We start from the raw sequence: 27,399 nt of genomic DNA, 5'->3' as shown, positions 1-27,399 counted from the left end.
TTCCATCACGACTGAGATTTGACTTTAAGGCAGCAGTACATGGTGAGAGGTGTAAAGTTGTGTGTGTGTGTGGGTGGTGTGTGGGGGGGTATTTTAAGTTGCTGTTTCCAGATATTTTCCTGATATTTTTCAGGTTTCCCCTAAACATACATTACTGGGCAAAAGTTACAGGCACAGAAATTGAGAACAAGATGGCAATATTAAAATAAACATACTATATTAGAATAAACATATTATTATTATTATTAATAACAATTTCATATTTTAGAATTATACATTTTATAGTATGTTTTAGGAATCAAAATTTGCTCTTGTAACTAGCTCAACACCAGTTACACTACTTTGGAAATATGGAAAAAATATATAATTCTTACTTGTGTATTTTTTAGGGCTATGTACTTATGCATCACTATTCCAATGATACACAGTGATCCATTTTGTTCATCTGTCTTTTATTTTAAAGACAATCACTGCTGAGATAAGTGTGCTTAGGTGCTTAAGACTTTGGCACTGGTACTGTGTATTTATATATGTTTCTATACGTTTTTACTAAGTTTTAGTCACAGGTAATTCATTCCAACCTTTTTTGTCTTTTCCTGTGATGGTATGCTACCAAGCTGGGAGGCTGAAGCTAAATTGTTCCTCACTCCAGAGAATAATGTATCAAAAAATCAGTGATAGTTCAATGCCAGAGACTAAACTTAACCTGCTAACCTGACAACAGGGTTTGCGCTTGAATATCTAATGTATTTATTCTGTGCAATTTAGAACAGTCACCAACCTGAGAACTGTTTGTAACATCTTGGTTTTTTATAGCAGATCTATTTTGCTCGTGCACACTTGCGTGTAGGAATTAGTGGCAGAGAAAACAATGGCCAGTTTATATGTAATAATTTATCTAAAAGCTATGTACTCTGAAACTATCCAGAACTCAGTAATTATGTTACTCCCTGCCCCTTAAAACCTACATGAGATTTTAACTGTTACATTCTAAAATAAATCTGCAAGAATGTAATTTGGGCACCTTATAGAGAATAATTCACAAAGTACAGTATGCAGCACATTTCACCAAAAATACAAAAACAAACAAACAAACAAAAAAAAGAACCTGGAGCCATTCGCTAACACCACATTAAAAAAAGCATGCTTTTTGCAGCTATTCCTAGACTTTACACAAGGACACCTAATAAACAGATGCATCTGCAGCAAAGAAAAACATTCACAAAGGTTCATGTTTGGAGTGGTTAACCAAAAAAAGCCAAAACAAGAAGAAAACACAGAGGAGAAAAGCCAGCAGGTAGCCTAGAGCAAAAACAACAAAAGGAGGCTGCTCAGGTAGAACTGGTACATGCAGGATCCAGCAGATTTCAATGGCTTTTCCACTTATTGCAGTTTGAGTGCGGAAAGCTGTTTGTTGCTGCCCTCTGTGGTGGACATCGGAAGTGAAATAACAATGTTTTTTTTTTTTTTTTCTTTTTTTCAAATCAGAACATGTCATGAAATGTTAAATGTCTTCTCTAAATCTTGTTGAGGCCAGTAGTGCACACACACACATGTTAAGTCATATTCCAGGAAACCTGGCATTCTAAAGCTCTTCATAGTCTCCCTCCTCTCTTTTGGCAGAACCCTCTCCTCCAGCCAGAAATGCCTCCAGGTCGTCCAGATCACCTGGCTTCTTACTGCGAGACTTTTTGTGGGACTTTTTCTTCTCCTTCTCCTCAGCTGCTCCTGCTGCCTCCTCTCTCTCCTTTTTCTTATGTTTATGTTTCTTCTTGCTGGCTTTTTCCTCCTCCTACAGCAGAGACAAGCAGAGTAGTAATACAAACCTTTAGTTAACAGGCAAATTTTATCAGTGTACTTTTAAAAACAATATTTCTTTCTGGATGTGACTGCATTCAGTTAAACAATATACTGAGGTGAGTTAATGATGCTTGATTGTTAGTTCTGGATCACCAAGGACTCTCCAACACTTGCCAAAAATACTGGATGATGCTCCATCACAACAGATGCAAACAATTCACTTCCTGACATTGAGCACGGTGCAGCTGCTGCAGTGTGTTCTATTTCAATTCGTACTTGTGTATGGTTTTCTGTGCACAAGTGAAGGGCTGTGTTCTTAATGAATGTACCTTAAAATAGCAAAATTCACCAATTATAAGTGGTGTCTACAGATTTTGCATATAAAGTGTATGTTGGTTCTGCCAATGGGGAAGTGGAAGGGATTTAGTGTAACTTTCTGGCCGGCTAAATGTCCATGTTAGAGCAACAGTGACTACTTTTGATGATTTTAATTATGATGCTACACTATATTACATAACAAAACTCAAGATACACCAATTAAATCATCTGGTCTGTAAAAAATGAAAATAAATTGAGCACAATATTATGAAAATCATACAAACCTCTTTTGTCTTTTTCTTCTTTTTCTTCTTTTCTTTTGTGGAGTGTTTACTTTCTTTTTCTGGCAAAAAAATAAAAAATAAAAATTAAGCTCAAATTCAGGTTCAAACTTCAGGTCATCAAATAAACAACAACATTCAATCAATTAGCATGGGCAAATTAACACTAGATTCGAAATGGCAATCTAAAGATTCCTTAGATAGAAAAGGTCTGTAGGAAGTACTTGCCTTCTTGCTCTTCACTGCTGTCTTTTCTCTTGGTTGTCTTCTCCTCAAAACCCAAGCCAAAAAGGTCGCTGTCATTTTTTTGTTTAAAAGAACGGACAGGGGTCTTCTGAGGCTCGGACACCTTCGTAGGGACAAGCTCATCATCAGAAAGGTCAGACAAATCGTCCCGCGCAGGAAAATCATCCCGTACAGGAAAATCATCCTTTCAGAACAGAAACAAAACAGAAAAGGAAAGAAGTCGACTCATCCCAGTAGAGGTTATCCATCCTACTTGCCTTTGTTACAACAATACTCATCTACTCAAAAACAAAACAAGCCATAGTTCTCATTAAAACATATAGATTTCTGTATGTTCAAAGTTTCAGAGGCACTACTTACTAATTTACTAACAGTCACTTAAACCTGCTATGAACACAGATTCACCTGTGCATATCTTGTATAATTTACACTGAATATAAAATAAAATGAGTACAACTGTAGTTGGAAACAAGGCCTAACTATTAACAACCTTCAATTCTGAAGAAATATTGCATGAGTAGGTGTCAACAAAGTACAATATTAGTAAGTCACTATATTATAGTATAGTGTACATACACAGAGATTCCAAGGTTTTGAATAGTCATGCCAAAACATGTGTCTATAAATGTAATGTAACCACACTCATTATCATTATCTATTAATCTTTATCCTACCTTGTCTACCTTCTGGACATGTTCTTCCTCACTCTCAAAGTCAGGGTCATCCATAACAAAGGAAAGCATCTGCTGAGCCACCGGAGCCTCGGGGTCAGTGTCAGAAGAGTCTCCTTGACCAAAACCTGATTTCATTTTATTGTGGGCAACTGGTTGAAGGCTGGCTGCCTCTGAAGGAGTGTGTGCCTGTGCCTGAGGAGTGCATGTAGTGTGTGCAGGAGTTGGAACTAGTATAGAAGGCTCTGTGTTCATGTCAAATACATGTGGCTGGACTGAAGGCATGGAGTCCAAGGCTTTAGGTTTGTCCTCTAATGTTAAAGAACTCAAATCCTCCCTGTGGGAAAAAAAGAACAAAATTTGTATTTGAAATTCCATTTAGATGAGGGATAATTGCTCAAAAATTGAAGAGACACATATGTCCCCTTATGATCAGCCACGCTGGTGTCTGAAGTTCGCTTCTTTACATGCTGGAGCTTCAAGACTAATATGGCTAAAAAGGAAAGCTTATATTCATTACCTCAGCACTGGACAAAGTGCATGCATAATCATGAATTTGTCTAAGCTACAGAACTGTGGAAAGTAGTATATTATTATTATTATATATGTTTACACTGGGCAACATCAAAGAGATGAATGCAAACAGTAACTTTAATTTCCCTCTAACACTGGTCTTACAGAGGATTGTTGGGTGTGAGCTCCACATCCTCATCCTGAATCACTGCTGGTCTAGCTGTGTCCTCTCCCTCATCACTGGACAGAGTTATGTCCAAATCTTTACTGAGCACAGACTCTTTGGGTTCCTGGTGACTCTGCTCAGTGTCATCAGGGTCCAAATCGTCCTGAAAACCAGCAACCATTGGGTTCCCTCCTCTACCCTCGCCATCACTGAGAGAGAGAGAGAGAGAGAGAGAGAGAGAGAGAGAGAGAGAGAGAAAGAAAAAAACAGCATGTGAATGAGAATGAGAAGCAAAAAACTCTCAGCCCAAATACAATGTTTCTTCATATATGGGACAGATAGGTCATTTGTGTCACCGTATGAACAGCAAAAATCACATTCAACCTGATCTTTTTAAAAATCAGATTTAGGTCACGTCCTTATATCATATTAAAATCCAATCTATGGCAATGTGACTCTAACTGAACAGCCAGATCACAATTAATGTGACTTTTAAGTCACACCATGGCAGTTGACAATGATACACAGACATCAGTCTAAAGTATTTTCATTTTAATTTGAAGTGTTTAGGACATGAAAGGGGACTGTTCAAAGCATATTAATTTTGTAACATAAAACAGGGAAACAAACTTATTTCTTAGCAGTTCTTTATCAGTTTTATTTTGTTCATGTCTGTATGAAGCTGCTTAAGTGTGGAACATGGAAATATTAAACTCATTATGTCAGCGCTCATCTCCTTCTCTTGGGAGACTTTGTTATTGCAGTAAACCCAACAAATTTGCAATGGAGCAAAAGAAGCATCAATGCTTTGTATGAAACAGACCTTATGTTTCCTTCTGGTCAGGGCCTGAAGCATTCTACTTTTGCGCATGTGGGTCAGTTAAGAAGCATGATCTGTTCAAACTGATGTCAGATATAGGTCACATTACACAGACAGTGTGAACAGCTGAACAAAAAATATCAGATTTCATCCCAATATCAGATTTTACCTGCTGTGTGAATGTAGCCTTAGTGTTCTGATGTTTATTATGAGATTTATTGTGAAGTCATCTATATCAATATCAAGCTGAACAATCAACAATCAAACATACTATACCTATCACTGTCCAGGCCTGCTGCCTGGGGTTGTATGTTCATTCTGGATTTGCTACTGGATGGAACACTGTCCTCTAAGAAACTCTTGTCCAGCCTGTCATCGGGCACAAAGTCATCCACACTCTTAACTGTGGGTGGAACTTCAGGAGTCACTGACTCCACATCTGAAAATACAAAACAAACAAACAAACAAAAGAAAAACAGATTACACACCCAAATAAATCCTCTGAATTACTTAAAAGATTAGCAGAGTACAGGCATTAATAAAAGAAGTGGACTTTGAGCCCATATTAATCACTGGATAAGAAAACCTGCAAACTGCAGAGTTCATTTTTTGTGCTTGCAAGCAATCTTTTTGTTCAGGGGTTTGCAAGCAAATTTTCTTCAACACAATAAATATGCCATGTTAACATTTCATAAATATACCTTTCACAACCCAGTATACAAAGTGCATAGATGAAAAATGTATAAAGCATTTGTAAATACATATGTTTATATTCATCTATTTAGACTAGAGCTGTTTAGTTGTATTCATTCATGTTATGGTTACAATGAGTGTTTTGGACTTTTATGAATGAGATTAGCCAAGTCAGAGGTAATTTGCATATAGTATATGGGTCTAAAATATGTGTATTCTCCAAGAAAGACAGAGTGGAAAATGGAAATAGAAATATATACTATGACTCTTTTTGCTGCATAAAGAAAAATATAATAAATTGACCTCAGGGAAAAAAAAGAGAGAGAAACAAGAAAGATATGTATCTTTTGTGTTGAGCATGATGTCTTCAGTCTTTGCAGCACATTTAGCCTTGTGTAAGGCTACAATAAGCTCCAGTGACAGAGAGTCTGCTGACTTCAAGTTAAAAGTGCACTCCTATTGATAAAACTTTAACTCTTTCACAAGTAGCTTAAATGTTTTCTCCTTACATTTGCACAGCGCCTACTGGCAGCTTTGACACTACACATCCTCGTGGTGCTGGGGGGTAAATGACACCCACAGACGCAGGAATTTGAAATGGTCTTGTGATACTTTTCTGAAAAAACCTCATGATGTTCACGAGGACTAATCCTTTCCGTTATTCAATGTCTTAAAGGGTCTAGTCTAGGGCAAAATTCTCAAAATATGCAAGTGCATGTGCTGATATGTAAACAAAGTGCCATTTAGGTATAGGTCTAGAATGGACCAATCCCCAAACAATATCAAAGAGATATAAACATCAGAACAAAACATGAAGTCACAAAGCTTAATCCTTTATGCTTTAAGCTCCAGGGTATGTGCATGTGCTCGCACTTAAATGTATTTTTTTTTTAACAAACACATGATTTAACATACAATGTACAGGTGGGCGATATTAAATAATATTAAAAATATTTTATGGCATTCTGATGAATGATATTTACTGTATCACGTCTTCCAGAGCATTTTGTGGATACTGTCAGTACATCAAGAACACAAATCACCTGAAATTTATATTAAAAACAAAGAAAATTACGTCGTGTTTTAGATTTGAAAATACCACAAAGTATCCATATTCCCCTTTCATAAAATTCTAGAATTAAACAATGGTTATCATGTTAAAATATCAGCACATATCACTAACAAAAATATACCAAAAAGCAAAGCTGTGATGCTATATTTGTTCATTATTGTGGAAGTTAGTTTCCTGTGCTGAAGACAGATATGTGCCTGAATAAAAAGATACATACATTCCAAATAAATTCTGCTGGTAATATCCTTGCTCCACATTGTAAACATATATAGTTTGTAAAACACTCACCTGGTGCAGTTGCAGGTGGTTCAGGGCTGGGGGCTGTGCCAAACAGCCTGGATATGAAGCTGCGTTTGTTTGGCTGTGAAGCTGGTGAAGGGGCCGGGGCCAGTGCTGGAGAGGGGGCCGGAGCAGAGGCTGGTCCGGGGGCTGGTCTCTCTGGAGTTTGGGCTGTGGGGAGGGGAGGAGAAGGCGGAGAAGGAGAAGATGATGGAGACTGAGGGCTCTGGGGAATGCCTGCTGGCTGTTGGGGGGTCCCAGGGCTAGAGCTGTTTGTGGAGCTGCCCCCTGCTGTCACAATAGGTGACTGTGAGCCTGAAGATGGACTCTGACCATTAGCAGCACTCTGTGAAGTGTAGCCTTTAGTACGAGTCTCCATCATCTCCAGAAATCTGCAGAATTATTTCAAAACATGCAATTTTTTGTCAATGCACTCCTGACACAAACTTTTATTTAATTGAATTCAAATTATTTTTAGTGTGGAAAACATTTTTATGAATATATGCAGAACATTATCCAGAAAAAACAGGAACTCTCAAGTGTAAACAAGCTAACAAATATATAGAGAAAAATCTAACAACTGGAAATGAGATCTGCTGTTTAAACAAGCATACCTGTTCAACATATTCAATGTTTAAATTAAATTGTATTATTATTATTATTATTATTATTAATGTAATAAACTTCTGTAAATATTATAATTTAAGATAAATGGATTTAATCCTTGTATGTGAATTTCACTCATATAAAGATATATTTGTCTTGACATTTAACATAAGAGATTAACAGTGATTCTTTCATTTGAGAAAAAAACTCTATAAAAAGTTGTATGGTTCACCGTCACTGATGTATCCACAGAATCCAAAAGGAAAAGAGTATTTCATGAAACTGGTCTCACAAAATAAAAAAAATCTGTTTATAAAACTAATCTGTTCAATTAAGGCAAGTACATTTACAAAGCACATTTCATACATATGCTGGTATCTCAAGTCCTGACCAATGGGAGTGCCGTGCTGTATCAAATTTGACACTAATTTTCAGTTGTGTTTCAAATATGTAACCATTTTTTCCAATCAAGAGGCTTACAGTAATCCTCTCAGTGTTTAATTAGAAGCATTATAGAAAGGTTCAACTTAACAGAAACTTTAGGCTTTGTCCCAAAGGTTTCTAAAATCCCAAACAAATGTTCTTACATCTCATAATTCTGGTCCTCTGTCTCCTGCTGGACAGTCAACTCCTCCAGTGTGGCGTCCATGTCAAGCTGATTGGTCTCCAGCTGCCGTAACAGAGTCTCTCTCTGCACACATCACCATTAGCAGCAATTACGTTTAAATCGACTGCCCCTAATGAAGCTACTCAGTGGACCAATTACAACAAGTGAGACAGTAGTGGTCTGTATGAAAATGTTACAGACTGAAACACAGAGATGGCTTTATGCATTCAATTACTGAACTGAGTCAGGCTTGATACTGCCATTTTGTCATATTATTTAAAAGTAATAAAATCATCAACCAATTTATAAATTATTATACACAAACCGATAATTACATTCAGTGTGCATTCTGGATCGACAGGTGATTTCATTGTATAAGAATAAACAGAGCAAATTTGTTTTTTGGCAAAATACATTTTCTTTTTCTGCAAACTTCAACAATTCATCTATTATTTAGATGCAAATTCGTGTGCATTTTAATATCAACTCTAACCACAGCATATTTTAAATAAATAAAAATCATGATGGAATCAAGATGCATTAAATAATGAAATATTAAATCAAATCTGTAACATTCATAAACGTGAGGTGTATAATTCATATAATATTTTAAACATTTCAGTGGTATTTCAGTCTGTTCAAAACCAGGGGAACACTAAATCTGTGATCTTCCAGGACTGAAATCTGACACACCAGATCAAACTGTAGACATCTGAAACAGTTTACCTAAAATGGAAGAGCAAGTTAAAGTATAGTGAATGGTTTCCATCTTAAACCATTTAAAAAGTAGTCTCTCTAAGCCCGTCTCTGTGTTCAATAGTATGGATGGTGCATGATCATACACTGCTACATTCATGCAGTGAGAAACTCTTCAAATCTTACCTGAAGTTGCAAGAAAGGAATGTTGAAAAATCGGTGCAAATATTTTAAGCCAAAGCCATTTTTCATGGAAGACTCAGCATAGTGAATGTAGGAAGAACCCAAAGGCCTGTATATGGGGAAACAAAGAAAAAAAACTGATTTATTCTGACAAGGGAAGTTTTGGAATCAATTAAGAGCACACACTATGACAGCACTAAAACATAAGCAATCTTTACTTTAATGGCTTATTTTGCACTGCACAAAACCTGCAATACCTGTTGAGTCTGGCAATGAATTCTCTAATGTCATCAGGTCGGATGACCCTGTGCTCGCCCATGTCTCGATGATTGCCAAGCACACACACAGGAACATGAGTTGGCACTCTGGGTAACTCTCGGAGTATGTAGTTATACGTCCTAGGCAACAGTAAAAAGCACTCTTAAGTATAATAATAGCTTTATGCTATAATAAATAATTTCTCATAATAGCCCTTAAAATTGAACTGAACTCAAATTGGACTTTCTTTTACTTGTCTGAACATGTCCCTTGTCAAATAAAGTAGGATGCATTCTACTACATCATTTAATGCTGCACACACAGCATGCATAGATTTTCGAATGTTCTGGAGCATCAGGTAGTGTCGCAGTCACACAGCTCCAGGAACCTGGAGGTTGTGGGTTCGAGTCCCGCTCCGGGTGACTGTCTGTGAGGAGTTTGGTGTGTTCTGTGTTCCGGTTTCCTCCCACAGTCCAAAAACACATATTGGTAGGTGGATTGGTGACTCAAAATTGTCCATAGGTGTGAGTGAATGTGTGAATGTGTGTGTCGCCCTGTGAAGGACTGGTGACCCCTCTAGTGTGTGTGTGTGTGTTCCTGCTTGTGCTCAGTGATTCTGGGTAAGCTCCTGACCCACCGCAACCCTGAACTGGAAAAGCAGTTAAAGACAATGCATGAATGAATGTTCTGGAACAGCTTCGCTAAGGTCACCAGACTCAAAGTCAAGTAAGTTAGTTACAGGTGTATAAAGCCCACTAGCATAATTCTGACCTTGTTCACACCTGGGCTAGGGCCATGACGCAGTTGATGTAGGCAGTGCTTACTGCTTTTAGAAATGCATTGAGATGATTTAATGTGCACACTACAAGACTAATGTGATCATGTGTGTCTCTGGCCACTTTAGGATGTGGTTTCAGTGAACTACAAGATGCATTGTACCACACTCACACTGGTACTTCGTGTTGACCACTTACAATTGGACCACCTAGGATACATGTTAATGTCTGGTGTGAATGGGGTCTATGTGTGATAATGCTCCTGAAGTTAAATACAATCAAAATCTCACAGAAAAGTCTTCTTTGAACTTCAGCAAAGGTACAAACTAACGTATTGCTGTACATTTTGCCCTTAAAACAGACTATTGTGCTAAAAATACTCCCAAGGTCTGCAAAACTGGCCCCAAATTCTCCTGTACTGCACAGTGTATCCTTAAGAAGCACTTCACTGAACAGACAATAATCAGACACACTGCACAAGAGGAGGAGCAATGTAGGGCAACCCCAGGACCAGAATTTGAGTGCCTTACATTACCCTAACCTCTCGCATTCTCTCTGATTAAGTTTTATTATTAGGGCTTTCATTAACTAGACAAACACTAAAGCATGTAGTACATCTGACCAAGAAGCAGTGGCACATTATATTCAGCAGTGTGTTATCTTACCACTGTTTAGTGATGTCGAACATCATGATGATTCCATTGCAGTTTTTATACACATCCAAAAACTCAGCATCCAATGCCATCTCATTATCAGTCTGTAAGACACATAGAACACAAAACAAGATTTACATGCAATTTACTACAAACTGAGGCTCGGCTAATTAACAAATAGATTTTTTTTTTTTTTTTTAATTTATTTCTGAAGAATGGTCATTTATGTGGAGAACACAACAATACACTACATCATCATGTATTTGGAGAGAACATTCTTGGAAAAATTTAATAAGATTATTTGTCACTCCCAAAATTAGTAGTAAATTTATCTCAATACCCCAACCATGTTGAAGAAAATGTAAATGTAAATGTAAACCATTCTCACATCCTTTGGCTTTGTATAGTTGAATTGAACAGTTTTGGAAGACAGTCCATTTAGTTATAGTTAAAATTTTGGGTTATGATATACCCATGTCTTGTGCAGTGATGTACTTGGGTAATTTCTCAGGCAATGTTGTGTTAAGATCAGACTTTCTTAGCAGCTTGTAAAAAGCCATCACGAGGAGATGTTACAAACAAGAGCCACCAACACAAGATTAATGGTTGAAGATGGTGAGTGAAATATATGACATGCAACAGTTGACACATATGATAAGAATGCAAGAGGAACAATGTAAAGGGAAATGGATTAAATGGACATTGTTTACATATCAACGGCAGGGTGAGGACTGAAATGTTGATGTTTTAGGAACAACCCTGGATATTTGTTATAAATGGCCATCAAGGGTGCCTATATTTATGAAGCTCACTGTATGTAACGTTTGCCTTTGTTAAGATTGTGAAGTAATTTCTGACTATCCCCTTTCATTACATAAACTCAAAATTCTGTTGCTTGCTTTTGATATTATACAGTGTCAAGTTTTATTGGCAACTAATAAAACCAGTAGTTATAAATACATGGGGTCTTATTATCAGCCATACGGTTTCACTCGGGTTATACATAAAATACCATCATAGTACAGTAAAGCCTAAAGTAAATGCTGATTTAGGATCAGATTTGTCTCTTATCCAAACTGTACTAAAAAAGTAAAAAAACACCCACTAACAACACCCACTCAATCCGTGTTACCTCTTGTGGTTCATTCTCCAGTTTGAGGGTTTCACTCCGCTTTTTACTCTTGCCTGGAGGGTGTGGGAGAAAAAGAAAAAAAAAACAAAAAAACAAACCCAGTAAGATCAACAAAAAGACGTGTGTAGTGAGTCAGAGCAGTTATAGGCTGCAGTGTAACGTAGCAACAGAAAACATGCAGTATTTAGCCACAAAAAGAAAATGAAGACACAGAATGGTAACAATACTTAGAAAAAGTAACCACAAGAGACATGCATCAAATACTAACTAAAAACCATTACTTGCCAGGCTTCTGAGAGATTGTGTAACATTTTTGCGGAACTGTATTGTGTATATTGTGTTCCGTGTGAATAAATGAGGGAACTAGTTCAGTCACCATTATTTGAAAATGCACATCAATCATTCTCTCTCTCCATTTATGCAGATATCTCTTGAAACCAGCTGTATTTGGTGATTTTGACTGAAATGAAGGTTGGGTTGGTCTTTGATTTTTGCATGGTACAATATACTTTACAATTTAAAAAAGTGTCAGCTCACAAACTGACATAGGGGAATAATTTATTATATCATTATAGTTTATACAGTGACAATAATTGAATTACACAATCACAAATGCATACAATGGTGACAGCTCTAGTGCAGTTTTAGAAGAGAACATACCCAACATTAGACTTGTTAATACAATGTGTTGCAATATTGCTATAGAATGCGTAATATTGAACACTGTCATGGTCTGCTGTGAGATTTAAGGCTGAAAGCCTGCACAGCACACATGACCAAGGATTAAATCCGTTTTACACATCAGCTGCTCTGCAATCAGTAAAAAGCAGCATTGATGTTTGCATTCAGATTGCACCACACACAGCAAACACATCCATTAAACACAGGCTAAAAAAATCGCATGCTGAAATCTACATTCTCTACATAGTGGAGTGTCTCACCTACACCTTCAGGAAGTGGGATTTTTTGTCCTGGGTGCACAGCAGGAGCAGAGCAAGAGAAATAACATTAATAGACTTAAGGAGTGGACTCTGTGTGTGTGTGTGTGTGTGTGTGTGTGTGAGAAAGAGAGTGAGACGGGGTGGTGACCATGCATTAATGACACCTTAAAACAGATGGAGGTACACGACAGCATGCAGTGAGCTAGTTTCTAAACTTGTATATAATAAAAAAATAAAATGGACAATGGCCTTTCACAATGTATTAAATAAGTAAATAAATAAATAGGTTCACAATGATTCTCTCACAATTTTACAAAGGTGACTTACAAGAAAAAGAAAGAAAATTCTTAACTTTGAATAGGTATTACAGTGTTTTTATCTTGCTTTAGAACACAGATTTCAATGTGTGATTAAATCCTTTGGCTTTTTCCTAGTTTTGTCTTAGTTTTTATCACTTGAAATTTTTCAACTAAAACTGTAAATAAAACAAAAGAAAGTAAATTAATTAAATTAATTACCATTATTGCTTAAAATAATGGATTTTATTGTTAGAAATATGATTGGTGTTCAGTCTTTATTTAGTATTTAAAAAAATGTTAGTGTAAAATTTGGGAGCCCATTTCAAGCAGGCAGAGAGGTAAGGATGCAGTGTATAAGATACAATGTGGAAATAATTAATTTTCTTGAATAATGAGGTATAACTTGAAATAACTGCTTGTTTTTTTCTAAATCATAAATTATGATTTTAAAATAATTACTTTCGTATTTTGACACTATGTCACAGTTTAATTAATAACTCCCAAAAAAGGTCAAACACGTCAAATAATAAAAAAAGAAATGAACAACTTAAAACTCTGAAAACCTGAAAAAACTTGACATTTAGCTGCCAGAAGCACAAAAGACAAGTGATGTTTTTATTCTCCACCTGGCAAAATTAACATTTGAAAACAAAAAGAGGGATATAGAAGAGCTTCATTAGAAGAGCTTGTATGGCTTTTGTTTTCCAATCCTAATAATTCTATATTATTACAAGCCATCGTTCTCATGGCTGAATGAACTAAATCCTCATAGAAATGTTCCAACTCAGAATAGTAAAAATTGTTACTGAACTTCAATTAAAAATACCTATTAAAACCCTATATTTCAAAAGAAATATTGTATGAGCAGGTTTCAGCATGTTTGGCCATACAGTCAACTTAAATATTCTAAATATCTTTTGAAACAAACTCCCATCTTTTTGAATATGGTTTTATTTAGGCTTTAACAACAAAATTAATGCAGAGGAAACACAAAGCAGAAAATGACACACTCACCTTTATCCACAACGTCCCACACTTCCACTTTCACTACGTCATCAGTAGCTATGGGGCATTAAAGAAAAGAAAATCTGGCCTGAATAAAAACTGTAAACATACACAAATCTTACTTCCCCTAGAACTTTCTACAGTCCATTGTAAAGCAGGGCACAGCTGCTGTTCTTAAATGCTGCAGCAGTTAGAAGCACCTACAACTGAGTAAAAACAACTGATTACACAACTCTGACACATGAAAGTTCATATAAATAACTACTGCACTCCAAATAATGTTTACATTTATCTACCAGAAGACTCTTTCGAACATGCAAGGTAACCCTAAACCTTTCCCGACAGAACCAGGAGGAGCTGTATGTGCAAACTCAAATGTTCAAATCATTTGTACCAGACACTTCCCAAACATTTTCCAACCAGATTACCAAAGTGTGGGTAATGTCCAAGTAAGCCCATATGTGAATTGAGCCAGTAACATTACAGAGGATTCATAGTGAATTCATTACGTGCCTCCTGAACTCGCGCTGCCACATGCCTAAACCACATGGGATATGTCTGGTTGTGAAAACCTATCTGCCACCAAAAATCTCTGGCTGAATGCTACATTTGTGAAAAGGCAACTCCAGAAAATGTCTGGAATTGATTCAACGGATAGATTCAAGAATCTAGATAAAAATGCAAATGAAGTTCCGAGGTTCATAATTTAGTTTGGATTGGATATTAATTTTACCAGGGCTGCAAAGAGATTGCTTTCAAGAATTAGGTTATTTACAGATAAAAGAAACATTTACCCAATCAAAGTAGGATATAATCCACATGGGTTGCCAAAGCTCTATCACATGATCCAGATGTGATGCAGCTGCATGACTGAAGTCCAAGTACTTAAAAGTGGACATAATTTTACAGGCTTTTAGCCCAAAGCAAGAACTGCTCTAATTGCAACCCACAAAAACTTTACTTTGACTTTACAATAGTCACATTGTAAGGAATGAGACATGTCACTTTTTTTTTAAAAAAATGACCTGGAATGCTCATATAGCTAAACATGGCATGTGTTTAAGAAGAAAGACCTTTCTTTCAACAAAATGAGCCAATCAGCCTGTGGCTGAAGCCACAAGAAATGCTGTCCCTCACAGTGAAGGTCTTTGCAAGCACAGTAAAAAGAAGAAACTGTAAAAAGTGTTTTTCTAAACTATTATTTGAGACAAGCTGTACAACATTTTATGCCCGCTTTGTCATTGTTTACATGCAATTAAAAATGTACTTGAAATGTTATTGTGTATTGAGTGTTAGGTGTATTAGTTGTTCCTTATTTAAAGAGAAAGGAGCTTAGTCTTGTATGTGTTGAAACAAATGTAACTGGGTGTCACCTACGAATGACCAGAAGACAATTTACAAAACTGACTTTGTTTTCAATTAGCAGATATATAACAAGCTATTTAAAAGCTACTCATCTACACTAGTCTACTCTAATGGATTCTAGTTATAGCTTACAAAATGCTTATTTACCTGGTCGTACATCTACATCAGATTATTATTACATATTTGAAAAAGAGAAGACACAACAAAGCAACAATATTTAGCACTTGATGGATTGAAACAATGATCACACTAATCAAATGTGATCAAAACAGTATCCTAACATGTATGCGTGAGTGCTGGTGATATTTGCCTGATAAAAGTAAAAGTTTTACTCTTGTAATTCCAGTGAATGCTGGTGACTTGGATCTCCTGAGTGGGGATGTATTCTTCTTGGAATTTTCCACCCTGCAGTCGCTGCCATAGAGTACTCTTTCCTGTATTTCTGTCTCCACGAATCACAATCTTCACTAAAACACACAAAAACACAGCATCAGGCATAAGAACATATTTGCATTTAAAAACAATACAGGGAATATTTTGTGTACTGTGTGTTTTAGAAACTGGCCACCCATACTCTGCTTACAAATGCATTCATCCTGAAATCTGACACATTTCTGAAATCATCGTACTTAGGCACAATCTTTAGGCACTGAAAGATTATGCTCATTATTATTACTTAACAATCTGTCTTATACTCTCCATGTATGAAAGACTTACTGTTGTACTGCACTCCTTTGGCAAACCGTCTCTGTAAACTCTGATTCATGGACTGCAAACCTGCAGGAATGTTCTTGTCCTTTTGCTGGACAGGTGGCTCAGAGCCAACCAGCTTCTTCAGAGCAGACAGCATTTTGAAGGGAGGCTTTTTAATTCAGTTACTAATCTGTATTGACTGAATTCAAAGTCGTTGCTAAAAGCTGGGTTCTACTTCAGCCTTGGATGTCCCACGAACTGATGAAAAGGCCACTGGAAACATTGATTAAGCATTTCTTTGCTTCTTTGTCATGTTGGGTAATATCGGCTTTAAAAAGTCACGCAGACAGAGGTGATGTCTTCTGTTCAGTCTCAGAATTAATGCTTCTCATATAACAATACCTATATAACAAGAAATGACAAGAGAATGCAGTCTGACTTATGGGGATAAAGACAAAACCTGTTTAAAGACACTAACAACATATTAAATAGAAATTAAGGCAAGTGCCCCAAACACTAAATATGACCCCAAATATATATTTAAATGGTCCCATTTTCTTCAGTCAATCTACTTTCAGTTTTTCAAAGAAAACATCTGCAAGGATAAATTCCATAGCTCCAAATTTAAGTCAAAAAAATTGGTTGCTTCCTTTTCTGCTTTTCACAGTTCAAGAATTCCAAAACATATTCGCTGATATTAAGGTCTGGGATCTGGGTCCAATACCTGACAGCGTTGTCCAATGTAAGGATGGACAGAAGCATAACTGGGTCTATGCCTCCACAAATATATACTATAAAAATAAATCACTTAATTATGCAGTTATACATAAATATTATAGTTCCAGTGAACGTTTGGACTTGACAATAAATAAAAGAAGGGTTGTGTTATATAGCAAAAACAGATGTTAGCATGTTCAGATGGTGCAGTGGAAGGGGCTTCATGAGCAGGAAGGGACCACTCAGGTTAAAAAGCCTGTCAAGCTTCAACTGACTGCTGCACTGCAGCGGACCAATACAAACAACGGTCCACTCACTACAGTGGCTATAACACATTACAAACATCCATTCTGACTGTAAAAAGATGAACGCGTTTTACTGAAGACAGTCATCATCTTATACGTCGTTAGATTAAGATATTATAAAGATAAAAAAAAAAAAATTTTGCCCTTACTACTGAAACACCAACAGATTCTGGCTAAAGGTTAGCTAACGGCAACGGTCAACAACAACTGTGTCTGTTACTATTAGCAGTGTGTTAAAACGATCTTGATTTACTTTAAACACATAGTCCACATTCATACTGACCCCTCTGGATACATCTTCATTCACAGAAAACACCTAACAGCTCTGACACCTCAGCACACAGGATTCTGCAGCAAAAAATCAAACGTGAAGCATTAAACCGTAAGAGGAACTGAAGAGGGCGTGTTACAAACGGAGAGCATGCCCCTAATTCGGGCCCTTAGGAGGGAGCACACTTCAGGCAGGCATTATGAAGTATAAATGAAATATATATTGTAATAAGCCAGCACACGGGATTAAGTTTGCTGATTCCCTGTTTGTCTACATTTCCTACAAAAGTATTAAGTTCCATGACATTAGATAAATGTCATGTTATTAATTTAAAAATATAGTTTGTAATAAAAGCATAATTCAAATCGTAGTTTGTAATAAAAACTACGCCGCTTCAATTTAGCCTCAGGGTTCAGGAAAAAAGAAGTAGGATTTAACAGACAAGAATGAAACTGCAGGGGGAAGGGGCTAGAAAATACCACATCTGAATCGAATACGGTTAGAAACTATGTGAAAGTAATAACAGTAATTTAAAATACTCGGTTATCAAAATAAAAGTCTCAAAGACATTGTATATATATATATATATAATTTGTGACTTTTTATTTTATGTGGATGTCTGGTAGAAACCATATCCGTATTGTTATGCTTTCCCTCGTCCAGCACACCTGATTAATTATCTAATTAACATGTTCCTCACGTGCTGTGCAATGTTCACCATCTTTTCAAATTAATATAACTACAAAAACTGTGAAATGTTACTGAATCTACCCATTGTGCATGCATGTCTATCTATATATATATATATATATATATATATATGAAATACTACGGGACAGCTGCCCATAATTTTAAGGTCATAGTGCCAAATGTGTGTTATTGTGGTACAAATCCCCTCATCTTTGGGCAGTGGAGAAATATAACGGAGACAAAATTGCTATATTTTGTAATAGTGTTTGTGATCCACGACTAATCATCCAAAGTCAGTACGTAACCTTACACTCACCCATAGAGTTGTCCTAACATCTTGCTGTGAAAAAGTGTCAAACTCCCTGTTAATAAGCTTAGATTCAGAAGCGATGTGGATGAGCAGGTGTCCACGAATACTTGACAATATGACCATCTCTTGACACTGATATAACATATTCTAGGTAACAGTACTGACACCAGTCTCACTGCCTGCTTCATGAATAAGTATGCTTTTTATGCATGACAAGAAAACAAGACTAGAGAATACTAATATTTATTTCAGTGATCTTTAAAATCAGCCACAGTGTGAGACCCTTAAAATGTGTCTTTAACTCTTTACATTATTAACTGGGAGCATGGTATTCAGTGTGTTTACAAGTTGTATACAATGGATTAAAAATTATTAATGAGTACATATTATATAATGATCAATTCTGGTACATAATGAACCTGTGAAGTACTGCAAAATATATATATCTTCTAAAGATTTAAGAATCCTTAAAATCCTGCATCGTTAAAAACAGGTAAATATTTAAAACATTCTTCACATTTTTCTAGTCAAATACTAAATTTCTAGGCTCCCTTCTTGGTTCTTTTCACACACAAATTGAAGTGCTCAGTATCCAGTGTTCTTGATGGAGATCTTCTGAGCTGCCTCAATCTTATAGTCTTTCATGCCTAAGAAAAATACAGAGATTATATGTATATATGAACAAAACGACAATCAGTGTATTTTTAAATTAATACTGAACAGCTAACAATATGAATAAACAAATGAGATGAAATAATTTTGTAAACAACAGTAATCAAATTGAGCAAATGTAAAAAATATTATGTGTGTGTGTGTGTAACTCACCCTGGCTCAGAGCTTTGCCATCGGATGAGAGATGCCAGTATCGCCGATCAGTCTGCCTGGCCTGCTCTCCGTTCACTTGGCTTAGGAAGGGTCCCCACAAACTGTCCTCCTTCTCAAACCTATAAACACACACAAACACAAAGAGTGTTAAACCATCTGAACTGACTGAGTTCAATGCACAATGCAATACAGCAGCACAACCTCTAAAAGTGTAATCAAGCTGTACCATTGGATGTGAGTTATTTTATAAGTATTGTTGGCTTGCATTGGTAAAAATAACTGATTTGTTATGGAAACAGCATGGACAAAAGTGTGCCATATAGTTTTGGACAAAATCTTGGTCATTTTTGTATGAATCAGTGAGTCATACATGGTTGATTAATTTGAATAAGGACTTTATTAGTCCTATAGGATCTAGTTAATTGTATAAGTAGTTTATTAATTGTATAGTCTCTAGTTGATTTCTCAGCAAATAATGTTCCACCGGTTATTACTATAATTATATTATTCTTTATATGTGTGGCCTTTTATGATTAAAAACCCATAAAAACAAGAAGCAGACTGACGTGAAGCCCATCTTATTATTCTGAAGCAGCGTGAGAACCTCCAGCAGAGAGGAGCCACTGGGAACTTCAAGCCGATACGCTGAAGATGAGCCATCTGTTTTCTGCACCTCCACCTCCACTGGGACATTGGACAGACTCGCCAGGACTTCCACAGCAGGAGCAGAATCCAGGACTAGACTGTCTGTTCGGGAGATTATGAAAATATATATATTTTTAAATCAAAATTAAAATCAAAGTGTTACACACTCTTTTTCATTGTGTGTACACACACGTATAACTGGTAACAGATTGAACAAACAAGACAAGTCCACAGACTACTTATAATGTTTAAGAATATGCTACTAAAATGGTCTATGAATGAAGGAAAAAGAGATGATAAGAGATTTTAAGAAACCAAAACAAACAAAAACAAATGTGTACATATTATTTACAGTATACTACAGTAGACTGGAATTGAAACTCAGGCTGGAATTTGGAAGGAATCCCATCTGGACATGGGGAGAAACAATTCAAACACCTCACAGTTAGTGCTGTTGCCACACATCTCCAGGATCTTGAGGTACTGAGTTAGATCCTCAAGATCCTGGAGATATATGGCAGCGATACTAACTGTTGTGCCTGTATAAATTCTATTAATAACTGATAATGAACTTACTTTTAATGTTCATATAAATAAATAAATAAATAAATAAATGAGACCCAAATCACATGCTTTGAAGCAAAGCAAAAGGAGAATGATATTTGCTTCCCTAAAGAACTCTTCAATGGATGGGCTTTTAATGAAAGTATTCTACCAGATAATGCTTTACCTAGAACTGCACATCCAAGGACTGTTTACAAACCTTGAATGTTTACACTGAGATTTGACATACACGGTTATCCATGGTATTAGACAAATATTGTGTAAGGAGTTTTCCAGATGAATCTCATTGGCCTATAGCAGGGGTTATGTATAGGTGGCCCGTGGTCCGAGTCCAGACCCAGATACTGTCCTGTCTGGACTCGGACCTGTAACTGTAAACTATTAAGAGACGTTTAATTTTTAACACAGTGTTTGTTTTAAACGGTATGATTCGTCTAGTCATTGTGGTTCAGGTTTAGCACTCCAGGAAACTCCCAGACTAATGACATGTGTTTCTGCATATCACATGTGAGACAATGAGTGACACACACATGGTAGCACTCCAGACATCACTGTCCTGGGGCCAGTAAAAATAGCCCAAGTGATGTGATAAAAGCTCTTTTGGGACACTTTCTGGATGCCAGTGTTGTGTGAGTTAAAACCAGAAACTTTAAAAATAAGGGAACGATTACGGGTTAAAATTCTCATAACGCTGAACATGGATTCCTGTCCTTCAGCTAAAGAACCAATCACCTTGCTGTTAATGGATAAAGTCCCGCCCTCCAACAATAAGAACCAATCAGATTGCTGGTTATGTAAAGCAGTAAGTCAACTGCAACTACAAGTAATTAGGCACTTTATTTACATATGCAATTTTTTTTCAAAAATTATTGTTTGATTTGTAAAATTTACTTGAAATGAAAAAAGGAAATGTTATTTAGAGCATTTGTTATTTATAATATTTATAAATCTTGTGTATTTAAATGTAATTGAAAGGGTAATTTGACTTGAAATTCATTTGTTAACTGCAAAAAATGTTGCTATAACTTCAAGACTACTTCGGTATGCAGGATATGGCACTGATCATAATGCAGGCTGTAAATTATGTTCCGGACCTTGGTCTGAGAAAACTTTCCCTAAGTGAAGTTATGTAATAACATAATTTTGGGAGTAGGACCACGCCCGAACTCCTCCTCTCAGCCCTATGTATACCCTGCAAATTCACATCATTTCCGCATCGGACAAACTCGCCTCATTTAGTTCAGGAGATGGATCTCGACTCGACTGCTTCACGACGTCAGCTCGCTCCTAGGCACTGGGTCATTCCTGCTCATCCCCATATTCAGAGCCGTGTTCGGCCTTTATCAAGCCCACTGAGCCCAACTCGCTCCCGCCTCCACCCCATCTCCACCCTTTTCTCAAATTCATTTATCCAACAGGGGGGTCTGGCTTCATACGCATTCATAAGCCGCCCTGAACTCTTCCCCAAAAGACTTCTGAGTTCGCCTCCCTGTTTCAGCCTCTACGGGCGTGGTCCGTACTAGCAAAATGGACCTTAATGAATTTTAATTAATTACCCCTGGCGTAAAGTATACTGTTCTTGCCCAAAATCAAACTCCATTCTGCTGTGTTGGAAGCAGTGGTGTTTCCTACTATGCTTCACCAACAACACATCTTTTATGGCTTCTACTGTTTCTGTTCACTATAACAGATACATAACTATGAGAGGGACGATGTGAAAGAAGCCCACAGGAATTGTGATGGTTCAATTAGTCAATTAATCAAAACGACTGACCATAAGAAACTACAGAAAATGCGTGTGTGAGCTGTCTGTACCATCCTCATTGCGGCACTCCATTCTCTTCAAATGGAGATATGTGTGCTTCTGTAGAGCAGGAAGGGTCTGGGAGACAGCCATGGGATTGTGATATGAGCCCTTTCTGGCATCTGACCGCATAGCCTCCATAGAGGTGGAGCACTCCTGCACATCACTGCCCATCGCCAGCAAAGCCTGAGGTGGAGGTAGTCAACTTTTAAAAAAAGAACTGTATAGAAAGATCCTCACCCTACAAAAAAATTATATTTATATTTGAATATAATAATTGCGCACTAATCAAATATTTCTATGGGGAAAAAGTTTAAATGGAGAGTGTGTCCCTCTTAGTTGTATTAAGGGCATCTGCTTTTATAGATAGACTTCACTTTACAGCAGTCAGCCAGACTTCACTGACATTAACTAATGATGCTGAATGATTAGTTTTGCAGTTGAAACCAATACCGCTTCATCTCAGAGGTATTGGATTAAACCCAATGGTACTGGGTGGAGTTTTACTTCTGCAAAGACCAACACTGGGATTATTTATTCCACTCCACCTGACATTTGGCATTGAGCACAGTGCTCCAAAGCATCCATTTCAAGTTTTTCTAACTTATGCAAATATAATGAATGCACATATGCTTTATAATTAGTCATTATATCTATGACATTTTGGATATATTGTGTACCTGCACAGCCAGTCCAGTGCTGAACTCATTTCCAATGTGTCCATCAGATCGCTGGGAGTCCACAAGCTTTTGTTTAATGGTGGCCAGAGCTTTGCTTAACTCCTCATTATCCTTCACTGGGGTTTCAGCTTCTTTCAGACACTGCAGAGCCATGCCTGCCATCGCATATGTGTCTGTGAAGAGTTAGAGAGGACATCCTCAGTGAAAAATAATAGTAAGCACTTAACTACATCCAAATTTGGTCAGTCAGCTAAGATATATTTGGCATCAAAAATTTGCTTAGTTTTAAAGTAGAGTTAAACTTTAATGAACAATATATAATTAAAAAACCAATGTACAGATGATAATGATATCACACAATATTTATTTTCAATTTTATTATGGATGCTCAAATTTTGTCAGGTTGTTAAGTAGCTTTTTGTGGTTTTAAATGAAATTGATCAAAAAAACATTAATGAATCCGGATATTATTTTTATAAGCTCAAGCACAGCAGTTTACTATTTACCAGTAAATACATGCTAACATTAGCCACTGATTCATAAACAGTCATTAGGGTGTGAGATATGATATGCAAGAAATTAAAGGAGCATTCCTAGATATTGTAACACACAATTGTTCAATTTTACTTGAAATGTTGTAGAAGCTCACCTACAGATAAGGAGTCCCCATGCTTGATCTGACCATGTTCAACAGCATGGATGAGCTTGTGGCTGACATGCGAGCTGACCCTCACTCCACTCACACACAGAGCCAGAATGCCCAAAGAGTACTGGTAGTAATTGGTCAGAGGACGATGACTGACTAAGAATATAAAAAAATAAATTTAAAATCCTGTAAAGCTCTCTTGGTAAAACGAGAAAGAGAGAGAGAGAGAGAGAGAGAGAGAGAGAGAAAGATTCAAAGAGTAGGGCAGACATGTAGAAATAGACTGAAATATAACACTTACATGCAATATGCTCTTTTTCCTTCTCCATCTGCCTCTTGAGATGTGTGAGCAAGGATTCATCAGACAGAGTTAGACTGTTCAGGTCATGGCAGGAAGACCTTAGAGCTAGAATATACAGAGCCAAACGACCTACCACCATCTGCCCCCCAGCCAGAGACCTGAGGACATACACAAAGTATTCATCAGGGTAACACTCACTAGACAAACGGGAGTTACAAACATGTTCTCATTTTAATCACTACAACATCTATATAACACAGGGTAGGGGCTTCTTGTCCTGAAGCACACCCAGTCATTTATGATTTGAACTCCATTTGTTACATATAAAAGTAAACATTGTTTATGAAACAATATCAATATCAAGATTTTGGAATTTTCAAACTACACACTAAAAACTTGCAAATATTTATGACACTATTTTGTGAGCTTTGGCTTTACTCTTGAAGGTGACAATGCCAATAACACTGTCATAAATATTTACAAGTTGTTAGTGTGTAGTTTAAAAATTTGTAATGCCAAAAATCCCTAACAATGCATTTGCCTACTTCTATATCTATACAGGTATGTTTATGGAACACCTGCACTTCATACCACTAATGTTTTATACTTTTGCAGCATTTTATTTCTTCATAGTTTTACAGGAATATTAAATATCAAAGTGTAACATCAGAAGCATGTTTGAGCCTTTTACGTCTGAATGTCATCATGGAGTTTGGTTTTGAGCCTGTTGAGGTGCTGGCTCTCCTTGGCCAGGTTGTGCTGGTTGGACAATCGCAGGGCAATGTGGATGCTGGGGTTGGGCAGGGAGTCAGATTCCTCAGAGGATTGAAGAAGATTCTTATTAAGCTTGAGTACAAGACTGTTATGATCTGTCTCTGTATTGTCTGTGTAGAAAAAAAATGCAAAGAAAAGAAGTAAACAAAGAACTGCTCATCCGTTCAGTAATTCATTCCTTCATTATCTGTAACCGCTTATCCAGTTATCCAACACACCAAACCTCTCACAGACAGTCTGCTGGAGCGGGACATGAACCCACGACCTCCAGGTCCCTGGAGCTGTGTGACTGCGACACTACCTGCTGCACCACCGTGCCACGTTCAGTAATTCACTTCACTTATTTTTCTTTTACTTTGCCCAAACCTAATGCAAGTAATTTAGGTTATAATCTCAGAAATATGCAGTCAGCTAAGATATATTGGGTATTAGAAATTTGCTTTTATTTAGTGTTAAACAAAAGTCAAACTTTAGTGAGCAATGCAACGTCTAAACCAATTTACAGGTATCAATATCACACAATGTAATTTTATTTATAGAAATTATTTGAGGAACAGAACAAACTAAACTAAAATAAAAATAGTTAAGTTAGGCTAACAGGAAAGGGTAAGGGTTTTGCAATGAACTGTTTAACTAAGGGTTGAATGATTCAAGTTCAAAACTGCTCTAAAACACATTTAGAGTTTAGAGAGTTTCATGGCCATGGAGTTCAAGGCCTTTCTTATTCACACTGCTGTCTCAGCAGGACACATCCACTGGGTTAAAGAGACAAACATGTGACTGTCTGTAAAAACAGCCATTGTCACCAACGCAGAGAGCAAAGTACAGTAAGAAAAAACTAAAAAACCATCTCAAAAGACCATTTACACAAGGAACTCATAGAAAATTATTATACCTTTAGTGCTGTGTTCAAGCAAATATGGATTCAAGCATCCAAATTATCAACAGCTGTAAGATACAAACAAGCATATTTCTACTTACATAAACAATGCATAACGCATAAATGATTATTAATAAAGTTTCTGATCTACTAATCACAACCCCACTGGACATCTCAACACACCTGGGAGTGCATTAAATATCCTTATATGGTATGTCAGATATGCCAGGGCTTATGATGAGGAGGGAAGTAGGGGCATACTACTCTCACAGAAAGAGTGAGGCAGATTATGCTCTTTACAACTTCTGGCCACAAATCGCTGAGGCATCATTGGAATAAGTGATTTAAGAAACACTTAACTGAAGAGACAAGAGTCATCAGACAACACATCAGATTTCTTTCAACAACTTATAGACAGACGTCTGATTGTCATCGTAGTGTTTTGGATGTGAAGTTTCTCTGGAATGAAGAATTTCACCTCAGAACTCAGATTTTTAAACATTAAATATCGCTTACATTTGTGTCATATCTACAGGTTTTTGCTTGTGATGTGGGAAACAAGGATAAACCTTTTGCGAGTCTTCATTTTGAGAAAACTGTCTCATTTTCTTGATAATTTCCTACATATTGTCTATAGATTATTTTAAAATGTATAAAATTATAAAACAACATTTAGAACAGAACAGATATTAATAGATACAAGTTAAACACATGTCAAGGATGAAGTAAATAGGATTTAAAATTTAATTTTCAATAATTCTTCATTTACAAATGATAAATAAATAAATAAATTAATAAATAAAAGGGTCTAGTTGATTTGGGAAAATCCCTATAGGATATCTCTAGGTATGGACTTTTGCAAGATATATGATGCAAATTAGAATACTTTGAAATAAAGGCACAAAAGCTGGGATAGAAACAAGAGGCCATCATTAGAGACAAGGTTAGGGTAGGGATTAATGCTAAAGATATGGCTAAAGTTTTGGTTTGAGTTTGGCGATTAATTGAATTATATTCTCAGCTGAATGTAAATTGAAGACAAATGTCTGCGTTAAACTATTAAACGTTTTGTCAGAACCCAAAATTGTTATGGACACTAATTATTTCCCCATAATACATCCACTGCACTGGAGTCTGTAAAGTGAAATATTCTGACAGGGACAAACAGGAAAGATGTAATGACACTCACCGCAGGGTTTTGCTGCTGTCAGCGCGGCCACAATAGCCACAGACAGGAAAATCAACTTCATTCTGAGATAATTTTTAAAAACACAAAGTAGAACAGCACACACTCAGAAAACACCGAGTAAAAACACACTACCGCTCTGCTACCTGCTTTATACAGACAGTGAGGAGTGCAACGGTGTACACTTTCAAGTCATACGGTCCTCTTTTCTAGGACTGCCCCCTGGTCATATGACCGAGCTAACACAACAAGGCGGACCTTGGAACTGGGGTATTCCAGAAAGCTGGGTTTAGCCGGGAACTTAAAAAAAATAGAGACGAGCTGGGACCATCCTTTGAATTTGTTCTATTATATAAGTTAAAGCAATGTATTATTAATATTATTTATGATGATTATTATTATTAATGTTTATTATTATTATTATTATTATTATTATTATTATATAGTAATATCAACACATACATATACAGTCTAACTTATTCAGTCATCAACTTGACTTCTAATAAAGGAATGTGAGGCCCGAGGGGAGCTGTTCTGAAAAGCGGCAAAGACGATTATCTCCATGTATTTTGCAAACAAGGCGGAACAGGTAGCTCCAGGGTTGTAGGTTTCGAGCCCCGGGTGATTGTAGGACGTGCTCTCCCCGTATCTGCGTTGGTTTCCCCCTCACGATCAAAAACACGTTGGTAGGATCCTATTCTGGTTGGTAGCTACTCGAAACTGAAACT

The 27,399-nt window shown here is 36.8% G+C and overlaps 2 protein-coding genes across 3 annotated transcripts; both read right to left on the bottom strand.

The window, feature by feature from the left end:
* Nucleotides 1-279: 279 nt before the first annotated feature.
* On the bottom strand, nucleotides 280-17,501 carry LOC136676874 (rab-like protein 6). 2 transcript variants are annotated; one of them, XM_066654142.1, is made up of 17 exons: nucleotides 17,379-17,501; nucleotides 16,098-16,475; nucleotides 15,713-15,847; nucleotides 14,025-14,072; nucleotides 12,712-12,741; nucleotides 11,771-11,823; nucleotides 10,651-10,742; nucleotides 9,209-9,349; nucleotides 8,955-9,060; nucleotides 8,053-8,156; nucleotides 6,869-7,251; nucleotides 5,092-5,254; nucleotides 3,995-4,204; nucleotides 3,320-3,653; nucleotides 2,628-2,829; nucleotides 2,403-2,461; nucleotides 280-1,792 (listed from the first exon to the last, which is right to left on the bottom strand). In XM_066654142.1, the coding sequence occupies exons 2-17, from the start codon at nucleotides 16,228-16,230 to the stop codon at nucleotides 1,586-1,588; spliced, it is 2,400 nt and encodes a 799-aa protein (XP_066510239.1). In that variant the 5' UTR covers nucleotides 16,231-16,475; nucleotides 17,379-17,501; the 3' UTR covers nucleotides 280-1,585. The 2 variants fall into 2 exon arrangements, with proteins under 2 accessions (XP_066510239.1, XP_066510240.1); XM_066654143.1 differs by lacking the exon at nucleotides 12,712-12,741 and having other exon boundaries at nucleotides 282-1,792.
* Nucleotides 17,502-18,607: 1,106 nt separating this feature from the next.
* Nucleotides 18,608-26,885, bottom strand: LOC136677050 (transcobalamin-2-like). Its single transcript, XM_066654413.1, has 9 exons — nucleotides 26,675-26,885; nucleotides 24,523-24,715; nucleotides 23,832-23,989; nucleotides 23,534-23,686; nucleotides 22,885-23,057; nucleotides 22,216-22,390; nucleotides 19,758-19,938; nucleotides 19,192-19,310; nucleotides 18,608-19,013 (listed from the first exon to the last, which is right to left on the bottom strand). The coding sequence occupies exons 1-9, from the start codon at nucleotides 26,733-26,735 to the stop codon at nucleotides 18,952-18,954; spliced, it is 1,275 nt and encodes a 424-aa protein (XP_066510510.1). The 5' UTR covers nucleotides 26,736-26,885; the 3' UTR covers nucleotides 18,608-18,951.
* Between the last annotated feature and the right edge of the window lie 514 nt (nucleotides 26,886-27,399).

The sequence above is a fragment of the Hoplias malabaricus genome, chromosome X2 (genome assembly GCF_029633855.1).
Source record: "Hoplias malabaricus isolate fHopMal1 chromosome X2, fHopMal1.hap1, whole genome shotgun sequence".
Taxonomy (NCBI): Eukaryota; Metazoa; Chordata; class Actinopteri; order Characiformes; family Erythrinidae; genus Hoplias; species Hoplias malabaricus.
The sequence above is the reverse complement of the archived record's forward strand: the minus strand, read 5'-3'. Positions and strand labels throughout refer to the sequence as shown.

Coding starts and splice junctions, on each gene's coding strand:
- LOC136676874 (XM_066654142.1), bottom strand. CDS start 16,230: ATGCTGTCTGCTCTGAAGAAGCTGGTTGGCTCTGAGCCACCTGTCCAG. Junction 9,350..10,650: donor TTCGACATCACTAAACAGTG/GTAAGATAACAC, acceptor ACTGTTGCCTAG/GACGTATAACTACATACTCC. Junction 2,830..3,319: donor ATGTCCAGAAGGTAGACAAG/GTAGGATAAAGA, acceptor CTGTTCTGAAAG/GATGATTTTCCTGTACGGGA.
- LOC136677050 (XM_066654413.1), bottom strand. CDS start 26,735: ATGAAGTTGATTTTCCTGTCTGTGGCTATTGTGGCCGCGCTGACAGCA. Junction 19,311..19,757: donor AATAATAAGATGGGCTTCAC/GTCAGTCTGCTT, acceptor GTGTGTTTATAG/GTTTGAGAAGGAGGACAGTT. Junction 19,014..19,191: donor TGGCAAAGCTCTGAGCCAGG/GTGAGTTACACA, acceptor TATTTTTCTTAG/GCATGAAAGACTATAAGATT.